The following is a 15,647-nucleotide window of genomic DNA, read 5'->3' as shown; positions in this document are numbered from 1 at the left end:
GGGAGGGGAAGCCCAGCACCACCAGGGGCCACAGCAGGTGTACCAAGTGGTGCCCAGAGCCCACCGTGGCCCTCGGCAAGTTGTTTCCAGGTGGTGGAGAGTCTCAGTCTTGGGGGACAGCCTGTCTGCATGCTCCCAAATCTGGCCCTTCCCTCTGCCTCCCCAGGGCTTTCCAGCACTAGAGCTGCAGACACACAGAGCTACATGGACATGCTGAACCCGGAGCCGGGCCTGCCTCGGGGCACGATTGGGAAGCCCACACCCCCACCACCCCCACCCAGCTTCCCCCCGCCACCCCCACGCCCAGGCACCCAACTGCCCCCACCCCCACCTGGCTACCCAGCTCCCAAGCCTCCTGTGGGACCACAGGCAGCTGACATCTACATGCAGACCAAGAACAAACTCCGCCACGTGGAGACACAGGCCCTCAAGAAGGAGGTAGCGAGCCCTCACCCCCTGCCTGCCTCCCAGCAGGGGAACTGGGCTGATGGGGGCCAGTGAGGCCAAAGGCCTGGCCTCACTAGTGGGCATAGGGTGGGGGTCCCTGGGTCCATGGCATGTTCAAGAGTCAAAGCTCCTGGCGAGTCCCACGAGGGCTCAGGGCTGGACACTGGACTGGGAGGAGAGTAAGAGCAGGTCACTGCCCTCCATGGGAGCTGGGGGGTGAAGGACGCAGGTCCAGACAGCTGTGCCTCACCAGGAACTGGGCCTGTGCCACCTCTTGCACAGAGTGGCCGGGTTCTCATGGAGTTGACAGACAATGCATGGAGACTGCCCCTCCCCAAGCATGCCCCCACCCCGGCCCCCACAGCCCCAGGCTCAGTCGGAGAGTGTCGCCCAAGGGAGGTGGCTGCCAGGTGGAAGGTGCCAGTGGCATGGCTGTGGAGGTGAGGGCTGGAAGGAGGGTGGGGGGAAGGCGAGCAGGCACTAGCAGGGCTGGGCGCCCACCGGCAGTGGGGGCTGGGAGGAAGTGAAGCTGTGGCTGGTTCCAGTTTAGGGCTTGAGCTCCTGGGGGAAAGGGCCAGGTCTGAGCTGGGAGCCCTGGAGGGAAGCGAGCCAGTGTGGAGAGGATGAGGCCAGGGCGGGCAGGTGGAGTGTGAGGCGCCTAGAGATGTCTGGGGCCTGCAGGCCCCTGGCTGAGGCTCTGGAGCAGGGGTTGGGGCAGAGGTCTGGTCTGAGCAATTCTGGGTATCCTGGGCAGGGTGCCCTGGGGAACACTGGCGTTCTGGCCACAGGAACAGAGCAAGGATGGTCTAAGAGGTGAGGGGACAGCCTGAGGTCACAAGTGGCCAGATGTGGTGTGGCAGCCCCCTGGGGTCCTGCTGGAGCCTGGGACCTTGCAGTTCTCTCTTAAGCCCAAGGCAAAGCCACCCCAGGGCCAATTCATACAAGGTGACTCAGGTCACAAGGCCACTGGGCAAGGGAGGCATGGGAGGGACACCGAACCTGCAGGCCAGCTCCAGTAGCTGCCCTCTTCATGCCACCTTAGACCAAGCTCCCACAGTGGCTTCCCCTTTCATCTCTGGGAGGCAGAGGGGGCCCTGGAATCGCTGAGCTCCCAGCGCAGACTGTGGGCCCCGCCCAAATCCACAGGACAGGTGACCCAGCCAGTGCCCCCTCTCCACCGCTGAGCCCAAGTGCCAGGTCTGTGTGGTCCCCTCCTGGCTGTGTGAGCCCCCTCCCGGCTGTGTGCGTCCCTCCCGGCTGTGTACGCCCCTCTCGGCTGTGTGCGTCCCTCCCGGCTGTGTGCGTGCTGGGCCGCAGGCGCCAGGGCCGGGGCCGGGACGCTCCACAAAGGGCTCTTTGTGTCGCCGCGGCGCCCCCCGCGCGGGTGCCTGACCGCGGGCGGGAGCAGGGTCGTGTTGTCCGAGCCTCCGGGCTGCAGGGGGCGCGGAGCGGGCGGGGTGGCCCAGAAAACAAATCCTGCGGTGTCGCGTTTCCTGCAACGTGAGCCAGGTCGGGCGGGGTGAAGGGTCTGAGGCCACCGCAGGGACGCATGGGCTGGAGAGTGGGGCAGGGGACAGCCCCCACCCGGTCACTCAGTCTTTGGCCCGGCCGCCTCACTCTCCCTCACTGAGCTGGGCCTAGTTGGGGGCAGCTGCGACGGGGCGGGAAGCCGCGCTGTCACCCGACCCCGCCTTACGGCCCCTGAAATCCGAGGCTTGAGCGCGGGTGTCGGTGTCGCTTTCGTGGATGGCGATGGTTTCCAGATGCAGGAGGGGAAGGGTGGGGACGTGAGCCGGAGCCGGGGGCCAAATATGAGAGGCCCCGTCTGCCCACGGTCAGCCCTCTTCCCTCTCGGGCGGGGATGAAGGTGGGGGCTCAGCTCCCAGCTTAGGGAGAGGCGCAAGGGGCGGGGTCACATCTGGCGGGGGGCGGGTGCAGAGCCGCGGCCAGGTGTGACAGAGTAGTTGGCGCCCCCATGGCATCCGCGACGGCTGGGGGGGTTCGGCCTGGGATTGGCGGGCCCCGGGTGATGTCAGGCTGTCGGAGCCCATAGGCTGGCCGTGCGCCGGTGGCTGTAACATGAGAGGAAGTATCAGGTAACGCAGGTGTCGGGTCCTGCCGCCCCCGCCGCCAGGTGCACAGCGGGGGCCACCAGCACCGTGGCAGGTAGGAGCAGCCCCTGGACGGGCAACTGGGGTCCGGGGCAAGCCGGAGCCTCGGAGAGCACAGGCTCTGGAGGGGGCTCCCTCCGGCCCGGGACCCCCAAAGACAGGGCTCCGCGGAGCCCTGGGGACCCGCAGTCCTTCTGACAGCCGAGAGCAGAGTGCGGCCGAGGGCCTGGTGAGGGCTAAGCTGGGAGGTGCCCCTTCTCCAGCTCCCCCTGGCGTCGGGGCTGGGCCACCCCGCCCCTGGGCCCGCCCCTTCTGGCCTCAGTGGGGGCCCCTGTGCCCCTTGGCCGGTGCCCAGAACCCCTCCCTGTAAGGCAGGTGGAGCCTGCCCTTCCACCGAGGCCCCCATGACCCTCGTCCGCTGCCCACCGTGAGAACAGGGGGTCTAGGAAGTCGGCTGCTGCACCCCTCAACGGCCGCTGGCCGCGAGTCCCCAGGAGGTGAAGAGCTGGGTGGGGAGGCGTGGGGGGCGCCTACCGGGCAGGTGCCCGAGCCCCACCGGTCACTGTCTTCCCGCAGCTGAGCTCCTGCGACGGCCACGACGGGCTGCGGAGGCAGGACTCTAGCCGCAAGCCCCGTGCCTTCAGCAAGCAGCCCAGCACGGGGGACTACTACCGGCAGCTGGGCCGCTGCCCCGGCGAGACGCTGGCCGCACGCCCAGGCATGGCGCACAGCGAGGAGGTGCGTGCCCGCCAGCCCGCGCCCGCCTGCTGCCCGCGCCTCGGCCCTGCCGCCCGCGGCTCACTCGAAGGCCCCTCCGCTCCCCCGCAGGCGGCGCTGCTCCCTGGGAACCACGTGCCTAACGGCTGCGCCGTGGACCCCAAGGCGTCCAGGGAGCTGCCCCCGCCGCCCCCGCCGCCGCCGCCGCCGCCGCCCCTGCCCGAGGCCGCGAGTTCGCCACCGCCGGCCCCGCCTCTGCCCCTCGAGGGCGCTGGCCCTGGCTGCGGGCAGCGCCGCTCCTCCTCGTCCACCGGCAGTGAGTAGGGTCAGGTTGAGGGGTGGGGGGCGGCGCTAGCCCTGAAAGGGGAGGGAAATCTAGACACCAGCCCCTCCCCAGCTGTCACTGCCCGGGTCCTTCCTCTTCTACATGGTCTTCCAGCCACCCCTACCCCACTGAGTACTTGGCCATAAGAGAGGGCTCTGGGTTGCTTGAGGTCCTGCCAAAGCAGGACCGGGCTGCACGGCCTGGGGCAAGTCCCTTCCCCAATCTGGGCCTGCCTCCCACCCCCTAGCTGTGTGGCCTGGGCAAGTCCCCTCCCCTCTCTGGGCCTGCCTCCCACCAGCTAGAAAGGGCCTCCCAGCTCTGGGGCTGGTGTTTCCCATGAGCTGGTGCTGGTGTTTCTGATGAGCTGGTACTGGAGGGACACTTGAAGTAGAACCAGCTTCAGAGAGGCCCCACAGCTGGCCGCCCTTCCCCCTGCCCCTGTCTATCCTGAGCCTCTCTTCCTCTCTCCACGTCTTTCTCTTGTCCTTCCAAGCAGCGCAGACCTGAAGCCTTCTTAGATATGCCAGGAACTCTTCCTAGCCAGTTCCTGCCAGGGGCCCTGGGCCAGCCAGGGCCTGGCTATGGGGGCAAAGCTGTGACCCACCATGTTTCCCCCTCCCTCCCCGGTGACTTCCCTAGGCATCCTTTTTTAAGAGCTAAACTGGTGCAGGATTCTTGGGCTTCTTTTCTGTACGGTGGGACAGTGTCCCCCTGCCAGGACACCTAGAAGGCCCAGGACAGGGTGCCTAGATGTGGTGCTCCCATCCCAGCCTGGCTGGGGTGCCTTCCTCACCCAGCCACTCAGGGCAGAGATCATGCTTAGTGGCACCCCTCAAAGCTTCATCTCCCTGACTAGGAGTGCAGAGCAGAGCTTGTCCCCCCTACGGTTCCTATGGAGCCCCAGCCCCTGCAGACCAGAGCCCATGGAAGCATGTCCAGCACCTGCCGAGCTTCCTTCTCCTTCCCTCCACAGCCTGCAGCAGGGCTGAAGCTAAGGGCAGAGAAAAATGTACTCTGGGCTTCCCCAGACACCCCCACCCAGCACAGCCAGGGCTGGGTGCCCTACCCCAACTCAGTGCCAAGGTGGAGGCCCTTGCTACGGGCTAGAGCCAGTGGTGGCCCTGCCCAGCCCTTAGGGGTACCAGCCAAGCCAGGAACTCGATGGACCACCCTCATGGGGCCCCAGAGCAGGCTGAGCCAGGGTCAGATGGACAGAAAAGCTCCTCCTCTCTTCTCCACTTCCTCCCTCCTGCTCTCCCAGGCCCGCTCCCTGTCCCCTGCTGTCCCAGTCTCATCCTGGCCCCCTCTCCCTCCTAACTCCGCTGTCACTTCTCTCCTCTTGGTCCCTAGAAGTGAGAGTCCTGAGGCACAGGAAGAGTGAGTAGCTGCATGCGCGGCTCCTGGCTGAGGCTGAGGTGCGGGGTTGGGGGAAGAGGCAGGAACAGCAAGGCAGGAGGGGCCCAGACTTGAGGAAAGGGCAGGGGCAGGGGCTGGCAGGCGAGAGAACCTCGATGCATGGGTGGGGCCTTGCACCTCATACCTACCCTCATACCCACCCTCATACCCACATATGCACCCAAGCATTCTGCGCCTGGCTGATGGTTTTGCCTAAATAAATGAGCCAGCCACACTGATTTTCCCTTTCTCCTACTCTTCTCCTCCCCGTGACTGCACTCTGGGATCCCCAGCCTGAGAATCCAAGAGCTGTCGGCCCATTTTATTCCTCCCTCCCAGACCTGACCCCTTCTTCGGGGCTCAAGAGACCTCTCTCTCCAAATCTCCATTCGCCTCCTCTGGCTAAGCCGGAAAATGCACACTCTGCCCTGGGTGTTTGCATATTACCCGCCTGCCCTTCCTCCTGGGTGCCTCCCGTAGCCTTAGTAAGGGCTCTGCTTTCCTGGGCCCCTAGAGCTGAGCCGTGCTTTGCCGTAAATGTGCTCCCGGCTTGCAACCAATGTGTCTGCTTGTGCATCTGTCTGTGGGTGTGGTGGGGAGGGAGGGGACCAGGTGGGTACTGGCACTCTGGGGTCCGGACTCTGCATGTCCATGGAGGCCCCAATTGACTCAGTTCAAGGGTCACTGAGGCTTTGCTGATGTAGGGAGAGGGCCAGAGGGAGGCTCCACCCCAGCCGGGCTGAGCCAGGGAACCCGGGACAAAGGTCGGGTGGCTGATTCCAGGTAGTGTTTTGGAGCTGGGCAGTCAGTGGCTGGGCGGGGACATATGCCCAAGAGCCACCATGAACTCCCAGGGGCCTCCAGGCAGGGGCCCTACATCCCGTGAGTAGGGTGGGGAGGATGGTGGGGTTGCCACAGTCGGGGAACCAAGGGCCCACCTCTGGGGACCCTGAAAGCTGCCTGCGGGACCTGGGATCTGGAGAGCTGCCCACTGGCCCCGAGGATGGGCACCCATCCAATCTTGGCTTGGGAACGGGGCTGCAGAGGGGCGGGAGAGGGGTGGCGGGGATGCAGCCCCACCCTGGCCAGTGCCTCATCTCCTGCCTCTGCATAGGCACCAAATCTTTCAACATGATGTCCCCGACGGGCGACAACTCGGAGCTACTGGCTGAGATTAAGGCAGGCAAGAGCCTGAAGCCGACGCCGCAGAGCAAGGGGCTGACCACAGTGTTCTCAGGCAGCGGGCAGCCGGCCTTCCAGGTAGGCGGGCCCAGCAGGAGCCTGCGACCCGGCTTCCCTGGCCCTAGGCCACCGGGCGCTCAGCCCCACCGCTTCTCCCTGCAGCCCGATTCGCCGCTGGCATCTGTGTCACCTGCACTGTCACCAGTCCGGAGCCCCACACCGCCAGCTGCAGGGTTTCAGCCTCTGCTCAATGGAAACTTGGTTCCGGAGCCGCCCACTACTCCTGCGCCGGGAGTGCAGCTGGATGTGGAGGCGCTCATCCCCACACACGATGAGCAGGGCCGGCCCATCCCCGAGTGGAAGCGCCAGGTGATGGTGCGCAAGCTGCAGCTGAAGATGCAGGAGGAGGAGGAGCAGAGGCGGAAGGTGGGTGGGGCAGGGTGCCCAGGGAGCCCTGGGGTCTGCATTTGGATGCACAGCCCATCCCCCACACCACCCCCAACCCCAACCTCGGGACCTCCCATTTTCTTTCTTTTTTTTTTTTTTCTTGAGACAGAGCCTTGCTCTGTCGCCCAGGCTGGAGTGCAGTGGCGCGATCTCGGCTCACTGCAACCTTCGCCTCCCGGGTTCAAATGATTCTCCTGCCTCAGCCTCCCAGGTAGCTGGGATTACAGGCGCATGCCACCACGCCCAGCTAATTTTTTTGTATTTTTATTAGAGACGGGGTTTCACCGTGTTGGCCAGGGCTGGGATTACAGGCATGAGCCACCGTGCCCGGCCATTTTCTTTAGGGAAAGCAGGGTGGCACCACCCCGTTTGGGGCTTGTCCCAGTCTCCACACACACCCCCAGCAGCTTGTCCTTGGAAGTGAGACAGCAGCCTTTCTCAGACTCTCCTTCACCTGCCCAGCACCTGGGATCTGGTTAAAAGGCCTGTTCGGATTCAGGAGGTCTGGGCAGGGCTGAGGCTCTGCATTTCTAGCCAGCTCCTGGGTGAGGCTGCTGATGATGCTGGTCCAAGGACCATACTGAGTAGCCAAGAGGGCTTTGGTCTCAGTCTTAGGGACCTGGGCTCCATGGCTGCGCTGCCGCCTTCCAGCTGCCGATACTGAGCCTCATCCAGCCTCAGTTTCCTTCTCTGTAAGGTGGGCTGATCAGCACCAGCTGGCAGGATGAGTTGCCTTTCATTCATCCAACAACTATTCCCCAAATGCCATTTATTTTTATTTTTTATTTATTTTTTTGAGACAGGGAATCACTTTGTTACTGAGGCTGGAGTACAGTGGTGCGATCTTGACTCACTGCAACCTCCACCTCCTGGGTTCAAGCGATTCTCCCGCCTCAGCCTCACGAGTAGCTGGGACTACAGATGCCCGCCAACCACACCCAGCTAATTTTTGTATTCTCAGCAGAGATGGGGTTTCACCACGTTGGCCAGGCTGGTCTCGAACTCCTGGCCTCAAGTGATCCCGCCCGCCTCGGCCTCCCAAAGTGCTGGGATTACAGGCATGAGCCACCACGCCTGGCCCCCGAGTGCCATTTATGTGCCCCACACACTGTTATAGCCTCTGGGGATTCATGGTGAACATATCCAGGCCTGCTCTAAGGTGTCTGCGGACATGTGTGCGAGTCACCAAGCACACAAAATGGGGCAGTGTGAGAGAGTGGGTGGCAGTGGAGAGAAGTACCTGGGCTGATGCAACACAGCCAGCTGCAATGGGGAACGCAAGGCACTGGGGCAGCCCTAACTGGCCACCTTATATGTGGGCTGGGGGGTGTGTTAGGGAAGGAGGAGGTGATATCTAAGGTGACACTTGGAAGATGAGTGAGGGGTGGCCAGGAGGAGAGGGGGCTGAAGAGCCGCAGGTGGGACAGGGCGGTCTGGAAGTGAGAGCGGATGTGGCCCTGACTGTCCTGGAGGAAGGGGGGGGTCGCTGAGCTGGAGAGACCTCAATGGGGGCCAGACTACCAAGACCTGGCCAGAGGCCCAGAAGAGAACGGACTTTCTCCTGGAACACTGGGGAGCCGGGTGCGGGGAGTGTTAAGCAGGGAAGAGGCTGCTTCCTATTTGTATGTGGAGAGTGGATCGCATAGGGTCAAGATGAATCAGGGACCTCTGTGGAGGCGATGGCAGGCCCAGGGGGGAAAACTGGACATCAGAGGTGGAGAAAAGTGAGCAAATGAGAATATTACGGTGCCCAGCTGTCCAGCAGGACGAAGGGAGGGGAAGGGTGGGCAGCTCAGTGGAAGCTGCAGCTGCAGCCTCTTTAAGAGCGGAGTGGCCTCTCATTCTGCACAGAAAACATGGACCACAGGGAGCGGGAAGGCTTGGGCCACAGGGGAGCTGGAGAAGGCGTCATGAGTCTGGGAGGAGAGGCCTCACAATAGCCGCCCTCGGATGGGTTGGGGAGGGCCACCGCGCCTCTCAGCTTCAACGCCTTTCGCAAGTTCCTTGGGTGGTGTAATGAGCGAACAAGCCAGGCATGGAGACCCCGTCTGCTGGCCTGTTCTTGCCGCCGCAGCAGCGACCACGACCGGCCGTGCCCCCCGCCAGCGACCAAAGTGGACACTGCCCAGAGCCTGGAGCGGCGGCTCGGGCCGAAGCCTCACCCTAGCGTCACCCCCACCGGCCAGACGCGGTCCCTCCCTGCAGACGCAGCCCCGCGGAGCCATTACACCACCCAGGACATGCAAAAGGTTCCCGGCGCCATGGCGGGAGCTGGGCCAGAGGGAGACGCGCCTCCCTCCCCTCTTTTGTCTTCCCCGCCTTAGCTGACGGCCGCCAGCTCGTGCTGCTACCCCCGCGAGGGCTGGAGGTACTCCCGCGAGCACAACGCCATCCTCGGGCCCTTTGGCGAGCTCATGACCGAGGCCGACATCCTCCGCATCGAGCAGCAAATCGAGAACCTGCAGGTGCTGCACAAGGCGCAGAAGCTGGAGGCGCGCCTCGAGCAACTGGAGCTGGAGCTGGAGCAGCTGCTGCCCATCTCCGCCGCCCTGTCGGGGCCGCGCTTCACCGTCGACCCGCGCCGAATGCATGGCCGCGCCGCCAGCCTGCCCGCCTGGTGCAGCAAGATCTCCACGCTGCTCAAGAGCATGGCCACGCTGCTGGCCGCACTGGGCGGCCGGCCTGCGCACCTGGCGGAGCTGCTGACCGCTGACACGGGCCAGCCGCTGGCGCCGCTACCCGACGCACCCTGGCTGCCCGGGCCGCTCTGCCTGGGCCGCTCGCACTCGCTCAGCTGGTGCCGCGAGGCTGTGGCGCGCGAGATCCTCGAGTGCGGCGTCTCCGTGCAGCATCTCCGCGCCACCTACGAGCTGCGCGCACGGGGCGCGGCGCCCGCGCGCTGTCCGCGCCGCAAGCCCCCGCAGTCCGCTGGCGCCCCGGGCCGCGAGCCCATCCTGGAGGAGGACTACGTGACGGCCGGCTCTGGCCAGCCCAGCGCCGCCGCCGCCCACGGCCCGCTGGTCGACGGGGAGCCCCTGGGCACCCTGGGCCTGCCCGAGGTACAGGATCGCCAGGCGGCGCTGCCTGAGCCCGAGCAGCTGGCGCGCCGGCCGCCCCTCTGCACCGAGCTGCGCGGCGTCCAGGACTACCTCGACCTGCGCAAGGAGCGCATCGTTTACCTCTTCCTGGAGCACTGGCGCCGCTGGGCCTTCCGCGGACAAGGCCGCCGCGCCCAGGCGCGCCTACGCAGACAGCTGCCCAGCGTGGCGGCCGCCGATGCCGGCCCGGGGCTGGAGGCCACGGACGCCCCCCGGCTGCCGACGAGCAACGGCGAGGCCCACAGCCCCGACGAACGGCTGCGGCAGCTGCTGAGGCAGCGGCAGGCGGTGGGCAAGCTGCTGGGCCACTGGCGGAGCCTGCTGCGGCGCGTGCCGGCAAGCCCGGGCCTGGCGCACGGCCTGTACTGGCCCCAGCACTTCCTGCCGCCCCTGGACGGCGGCGCACCCCCGCGCTACGACAGCCTCACGCTGGACCTCTTCATGCTCGGCTACTTCCAGCTACTCGAGATGGGCCTGAGCCGCGAGGAGCGCAAGTTCCGCCACCTACTGTGCTACGAGATGTTCGACAGGCTGGGCAGCCACCCGTGGGAGCGCATCCGCCTCTTCCACCGCGTGGTGCTGGAGGAGGTGGAGGCCGGCCGGCGCGGCTGGAGCGACGGCTTCGAGGACCTCAGGCAGCGGTTCTTCGGAAACGGCCTGGAGGCTGAGCCGGCCCCCGAAGAACAGGCGAAGAAAAAGGAAGAGGAGAGGAAAGAACAGGAGCGGACCGAAGAGGCCGCTCCACTTCAGACGGGGGACCCGCCTGAGGGGCAGCCCGAGGCCCTGGCCCCTGCGCCGCAGCCGCCGCCGTCGCCCCCGCCCGCCGCGCCTCCCCCGACCTCAGACTCTCCTGGTTCCGAAGCCCCCGCCGAAGACCCCTTGGAACTGGTGTCTGAGATGGGCGAGTTCAGCAACGAGGACATCTGCCGCTACATCGACCGCAGCTTCTCCTTCTGGAAAGAGAAGGAGGCAGAGCTGTTTGACATCTGAGCAGCGGAATTTGGAATTGGCAGTTCACCCTCCAGCGTCTTAACGTGGGCCTGGACGCCTGTCTGACGCCCTCCAGAGGCTGGAAGCAGCAGGAAGAACCCAGGACTGTGGCCTTGAGCAGCCCGGAGGGCCCAGGACCAGGCTGCCTCAGCCTCTGAGGTCCCATCGTGGCAGGCTGTGGGGCGTTGGTCGGATAGGCAGGGCAGGCACAGAACAAACCAGGTGTCCGCCTCTGGCCCCGTGGCCTTGCTGAGCTCTGTATGGAGCCAGGCAGCAGAAGAAGCCCCTCTGAGTGAGGGGCTGCGGCTCCTCCTTGCGGCAGTGTGGCCTGCTCTTTGGTTTTCCACTGGAGTTCACAGCTACCTCATTGGCTGAGGTCAAGGGAGCCACGTGTACAGTGTTCTGTGTGAAGTGTGCCGTGTACAGACCCTTTCTCCTCTGTAACATTCAGGAAATAAAACTCTTTGCTGTAAACTGCCTACGTTGGACACCACACCTGCCCCTGATGTCATTGTAGCCCCACGATTGTAGAGCCCGTATCCACTCTATTGGGAAGAGGGCAACCATGGGCTGAAGGCCCTTCGCAGGGGAGCCAGGGGCAGCCTGAGTCTCCCTGAGCCAAGAGGCTGGGTGGGGGCTCGCATCTGCGTCTGCCCAGAGGTCTTGGGCCTGTGGCCATTGGCCACCTGCCTCTGTGGGGAATCAGGCTCAGGACCTCTGGGTCCCAGCTACTTGTTCTCTGCTTCTGTCCCACTCAGCTTTGATCTCTCTGGTGCCTCCTGTAGGACACAAGGGTCTGGGTTACTAGGGGAAAGGAGGCCAGCTCTGAGGGGGTGTGTGACCAGGCACCTCCATCCACTTGTCCCACAGAAGTGCATCAAAAGGATGTCTTCCTGTGACCCTGACTCTTTCAGGTCCCGAGGCTGAGGGTGCCCCCTATCTCCCAGCCCCTGCGGGCCCTGAAGTTTTGTGGTTGTGTTTCAGGAGGAGGAGGAGGAGGCCCGGCTGGCCAGCATGCCCGCCTGGAGGCGGGACCTCCTGCGGAAGAAGCTGGAAGAAGAGAGGTGAGCTGGGGGGTCAGGCAGAGGCTGGCCTGGCAGGGTGTCTTGACTGCGTCCCTGAGGTAGAGGTACCAAGTAACACTGTCTCTTTTTCCTTCCAGGGAGCAGAAGCGGTGAGTGCAGGGCTGGCCCCAACCTGCCACCCTTATCCCCACCCAAGTTGCAGAGGGTCGTCCCTTCATCCAGGCCAACTTGAGTACATCCTCCTGTCTCTTGGCCCTTGTAGTACAGCCTCCTTCCTCCCTATAATATCCCAGACCGCTGTCCCCCAGAATCTCTCTCTCATGCTCTGAGAACTTTGTTCCCGGTTACTCAGTCCCTGCCTCCTATTAACCTGCTCTTTTCTACCCTTCAGTGAACCTAACCCCACTATCAATCACCTTGATTGTCTGGTCCTCAGAACGTGCTTTCTGCCCCTAGTAATCTCACCCAGCCCAGTGCTGTCCGATAGAAATGTAATGAGAGCCACAGATGTAATTTAAAATTTTCCAGTAGCCACAGTGAAAATGTAGAAGGATATAGGTGAGCTTAATTTTAGTACTGTTTTATTTGGCACAAAATATCAAAAATATTATTTTGACACATAATCAATTATGAAAATTATTAATGAGATGTTTTATACTCCTCTTGTAAAAGTAAGTCTTCGGCCAGGCATGGTGGCTTACACATGTAATCCCAGCACTTTGAGAGGCCAAGGCAGGGGGACCACTTGAGCCCAGAAGTCTGAGACCAGCCCGGGCAATGTAGTGAGACCTCATTGTGCAAAAAAAAAAAAAAAAAAAAATTTCTTTTTTTTGAGATGGGGTTTCACTCTTGTCACCCAATCTGGAGTGCAGTGGCGATCTGGGCTTATGCAACCTCTGCCTCCTGGGTTCAAGTGATTCTCCTGCCTCAGCCTCCCAAATAGCTGGGATTACAAGCGTGTGCCACCACACCCAGCTAATTTTGTATTTTTAATAGAGATGGGGTTTCACCATGTTGGCCAAGCTGGTCTCAAACTCCTGACCTGAAGTGATCCACCCGCCTTGGCCTCCCAAAGTTCTGGGATTATAGGCATGAGCCACCAAGCCTGGCCTTTTTTTTTTTTTTTTTTTTTTTTGAGACAGAGTTTTGCTCTTATTGCCCAGGCTGGAGTACAATGGCACAATCTTGGCTCACTGCAACCTCTACCTCCTGGGTTCAAGTGATTCTCCTGCCTCAGCCTCCCAGGTAGTTGGGATTACAGGCGCCTGCCAACACGCCCAGCTAATTTTTGTATTTTTAGTAGATGCCGGGTTTTGCCATGTTGGTCAGGCTGGTCTCGAACTCCTGACCTCAGGTGATCCACCTGCCTCAGCCTCCCAAAGTGCTGGGATTACAGGCGTAAGCCTTCGCACCAGGCCTGCAAAAAAAAATTTTTTTTAATTAGCTGCATGGGGCTGGGCGCAGTGGCTCATGCCTGTAATCCCAGCACTTTGGGAGGCTGAAGCGGGTGGATCACCTGAGGTCAGAAGTTCAAGACCAGCCTGGCCAACATGGTGAAACCCCATCGCTACTAAAAATATAAAAATTAGGTGGGTGTGATGGCTCATGCCTGTAAACCTAGCTACTCGGGAGGCTGAGGCAGGAGAATCACTTGAATCTGGGAGGCGGAGGTTGCAGTGAGCCGGGATCACGCCATTTTGTACTTTAGCTTGGGCAACAGAGTGAGACTCCATTTCAAAAAAAAAAATTAGCTGGGCGGGCTGGGCTCGGTGGCTCATGCCTGTAATCCCAGCACTTTGGGAGGCTGAAGCAGGTGGATCACCTGAGGTCAGGAGTTCAAGACCAGCCTGACCAACATGGTGAAACCCCGTCTCTACTAAAAATACAAAAATTAGCTGGGCATGGTGGCGCGCTTCTGTAATCTCAGCTATTCACAAGGCTAAGGCAGGAAAATCACTTGAAACTGGGAGGCGGAGGTTGCAGTGAGCCGAGATCGTGCCACTGCACTCCAGCCTTCGGTGACAGAGCGAGATTCTGTCTCAATTAAAAAAAAAAAAAAATAGCTGGGCATAGTGGCACACACCTGTGGTTCCAGCTACTTGGGAGGCTGAGGTGGGAGGATTACGTGAGCCCAGGAGGTCGAGGCTGCAGTGAGCCATGATCTCACCACTGCGCTCCACCCTGGCAACAGAGCGAGATCCTGTATCAAATAATAATACAACTTAGTCTTTGAAATATCATGCACATTTTACACCTGCAATCCATCACAATTTACACCAGCCACATTTCAAATGCTCAGCAGCCACATGTGCTTAGTGACTACTCTGTCAACAGGGCAGATCTACCCTCTATGTTCTAATAACTGTCTCTAATTCTCAGTCCCTGTCTCTCAATTATATGGTCTCTCGGCTCCCCAGCAGCCCCACCCCAGTCCTCAATACTTCATATTGACAGCTCCCGAACAACTCAAGTCCTGGTCCCAGTAATCTTGCCGCTGCACCCAGCAATACCACCTCCTCACATGGTACCACACAGTGACCCAGCACCTCTGTTTCCAGTAACACCCCAGCCCACAATAATCCAGCCTCAGCCTCCCACTCACCCAACTCCCCTGTACTCCAGTAACCCCCTTCTGCCCCCAGTCTAGCACCTCTGTCTTCAGCAACCCAGCCCCTGCCCTCAGTAACCCACCCCTTGCATGGGTGACCTGGCCTCTGCCTGGTACCTGGCCCCACCCTTTCTGCCAGCGTGGGTATCTGGCTCCAGACTTCACCGGGTCTGCCCCCCCCCACCCCCACCGCCTCAGGAAAGAGGAGGAGCGACAGAAGCAGGAGGAGCTGCGGCGGGAGAAGGAGCAGTCAGAGAAGCTGCGGACGCTGGGCTACGATGAGAGCAAGCTGGCGCCCTGGCAGCGACAGGTCATCCTGAAGAAGGGGGACATCGCTAAGTACTAGAGGCCGCAGACTCCTGCCCGCAGCCTCGCAGCTCCGTGGGGCCCCCCCACCCCAGCCCCAGCCAGCCAGGCCCCGGTGGAAGGGCTGAGAGCCGCACAGCCCTCCCCTCCTGCGCTGGAAACCCTCCCTGACCCCCCACCCCGGCCCCCGCGTCCCCAGCCCTTGGCAACACTGGAGTGCACACGCCGCCCCGGTTGCCCAGAAAAAGTGCCCAAGCTGCTGATGCAAACAACAACAAATGCTGCTTATTTGCATGCCGACTTACATATATTTGCATGTTCGTTGAATATCAACGAGTGCAGCGCTCTCCCCAGCCCCGTGGGTGGTGACTTTGTTTTCCTGCGGGGCTCAGCCCCCTCCAGGATGCAGCCCCCTCCCCCGCACCCCGGAACCGGCGTCGCTGGCGCATCCTGGGTGGAGGCAGGCCCCGAGCTCGGGGAAGGGGTTTTCCCTTCCTCTCTGACCCAGATCTGCGCACGGCCTAGCCCAGGCCTCATTTCTTATCCCCGCCAAGGGTTTCCTCTCAGTCGTTTGTTTACCAGAAACATGAAAACTGCCTGTCTGGCCGGGCTGCAGTTGCGGCCCCCGGGACCCCACCTCTGGCCCCACCTCCCTCAAGTCTGCGCCCCGTCCCCAGCCAGACCCACTCGCCGCCGGGACCCTTTCACTGCCCCGGTGGAGTGAATGGAGGATGAGGGGCCTTGACTCTGTGTCTCCAACTGCTGCACCCCATCCCGACCCTGTCCCCGCCACCTCGCAGCCCCATTAAAGCGCTCTCATCTGGGCTCCGGTTCACTCACTCGCTGTGGCCGCGACTTGCTCTCTCCTTCTCGGGTAATTGGGCCAGAGTGTACTCGGGAGGGGCAGGCTTGGGAGCTAAGGCCACACTGGACTCCACCATGGGTGCCAGACCCCGGGGTGACAAGATTCCCGTCCCCTTCGACTCCCTCGAGAAA

General features: G+C 62.2%; 1 protein-coding gene across 14 annotated transcripts in view; it reads left to right on the top strand.

Moving 5' to 3' along the window:
* ESPN (espin) overlaps positions 1-15,490 on the top strand; it is a 36,501-nt gene extending 21,011 nt beyond the window's left edge. The window contains exons 7-15 of one of the 14 annotated variants that reach the window (XM_054542004.2): positions 167-438; positions 3,135-3,296; positions 3,387-3,591; positions 4,951-4,977; positions 6,110-6,255; positions 6,340-6,603; positions 11,697-11,776; positions 11,875-11,886; positions 14,544-15,490. In XM_054542004.2, the coding sequence (XP_054397979.1) occupies positions 167-438; positions 3,135-3,296; positions 3,387-3,591; positions 4,951-4,977; positions 6,110-6,255; positions 6,340-6,603; positions 11,697-11,776; positions 11,875-11,886; positions 14,544-14,691 (1,316 nt within the window). In that variant the 3' untranslated portion in view covers positions 14,692-15,490. The other 13 variants (XM_054542009.2, XM_054542002.2, XM_054542005.2 and 10 more) reach the window with 13 other exon arrangements.
* The last annotated feature ends 157 nt before the right edge of the window (positions 15,491-15,647 follow it).

The sequence above is a fragment of the Pongo abelii genome, chromosome 1, assembly GCF_028885655.2.
Source record: "Pongo abelii isolate AG06213 chromosome 1, NHGRI_mPonAbe1-v2.0_pri, whole genome shotgun sequence".
Classification (NCBI taxonomy): Eukaryota; Metazoa; Chordata; class Mammalia; order Primates; family Hominidae; genus Pongo; species Pongo abelii.
This window is presented reverse-complemented; position numbering and strand designations above follow the sequence as displayed.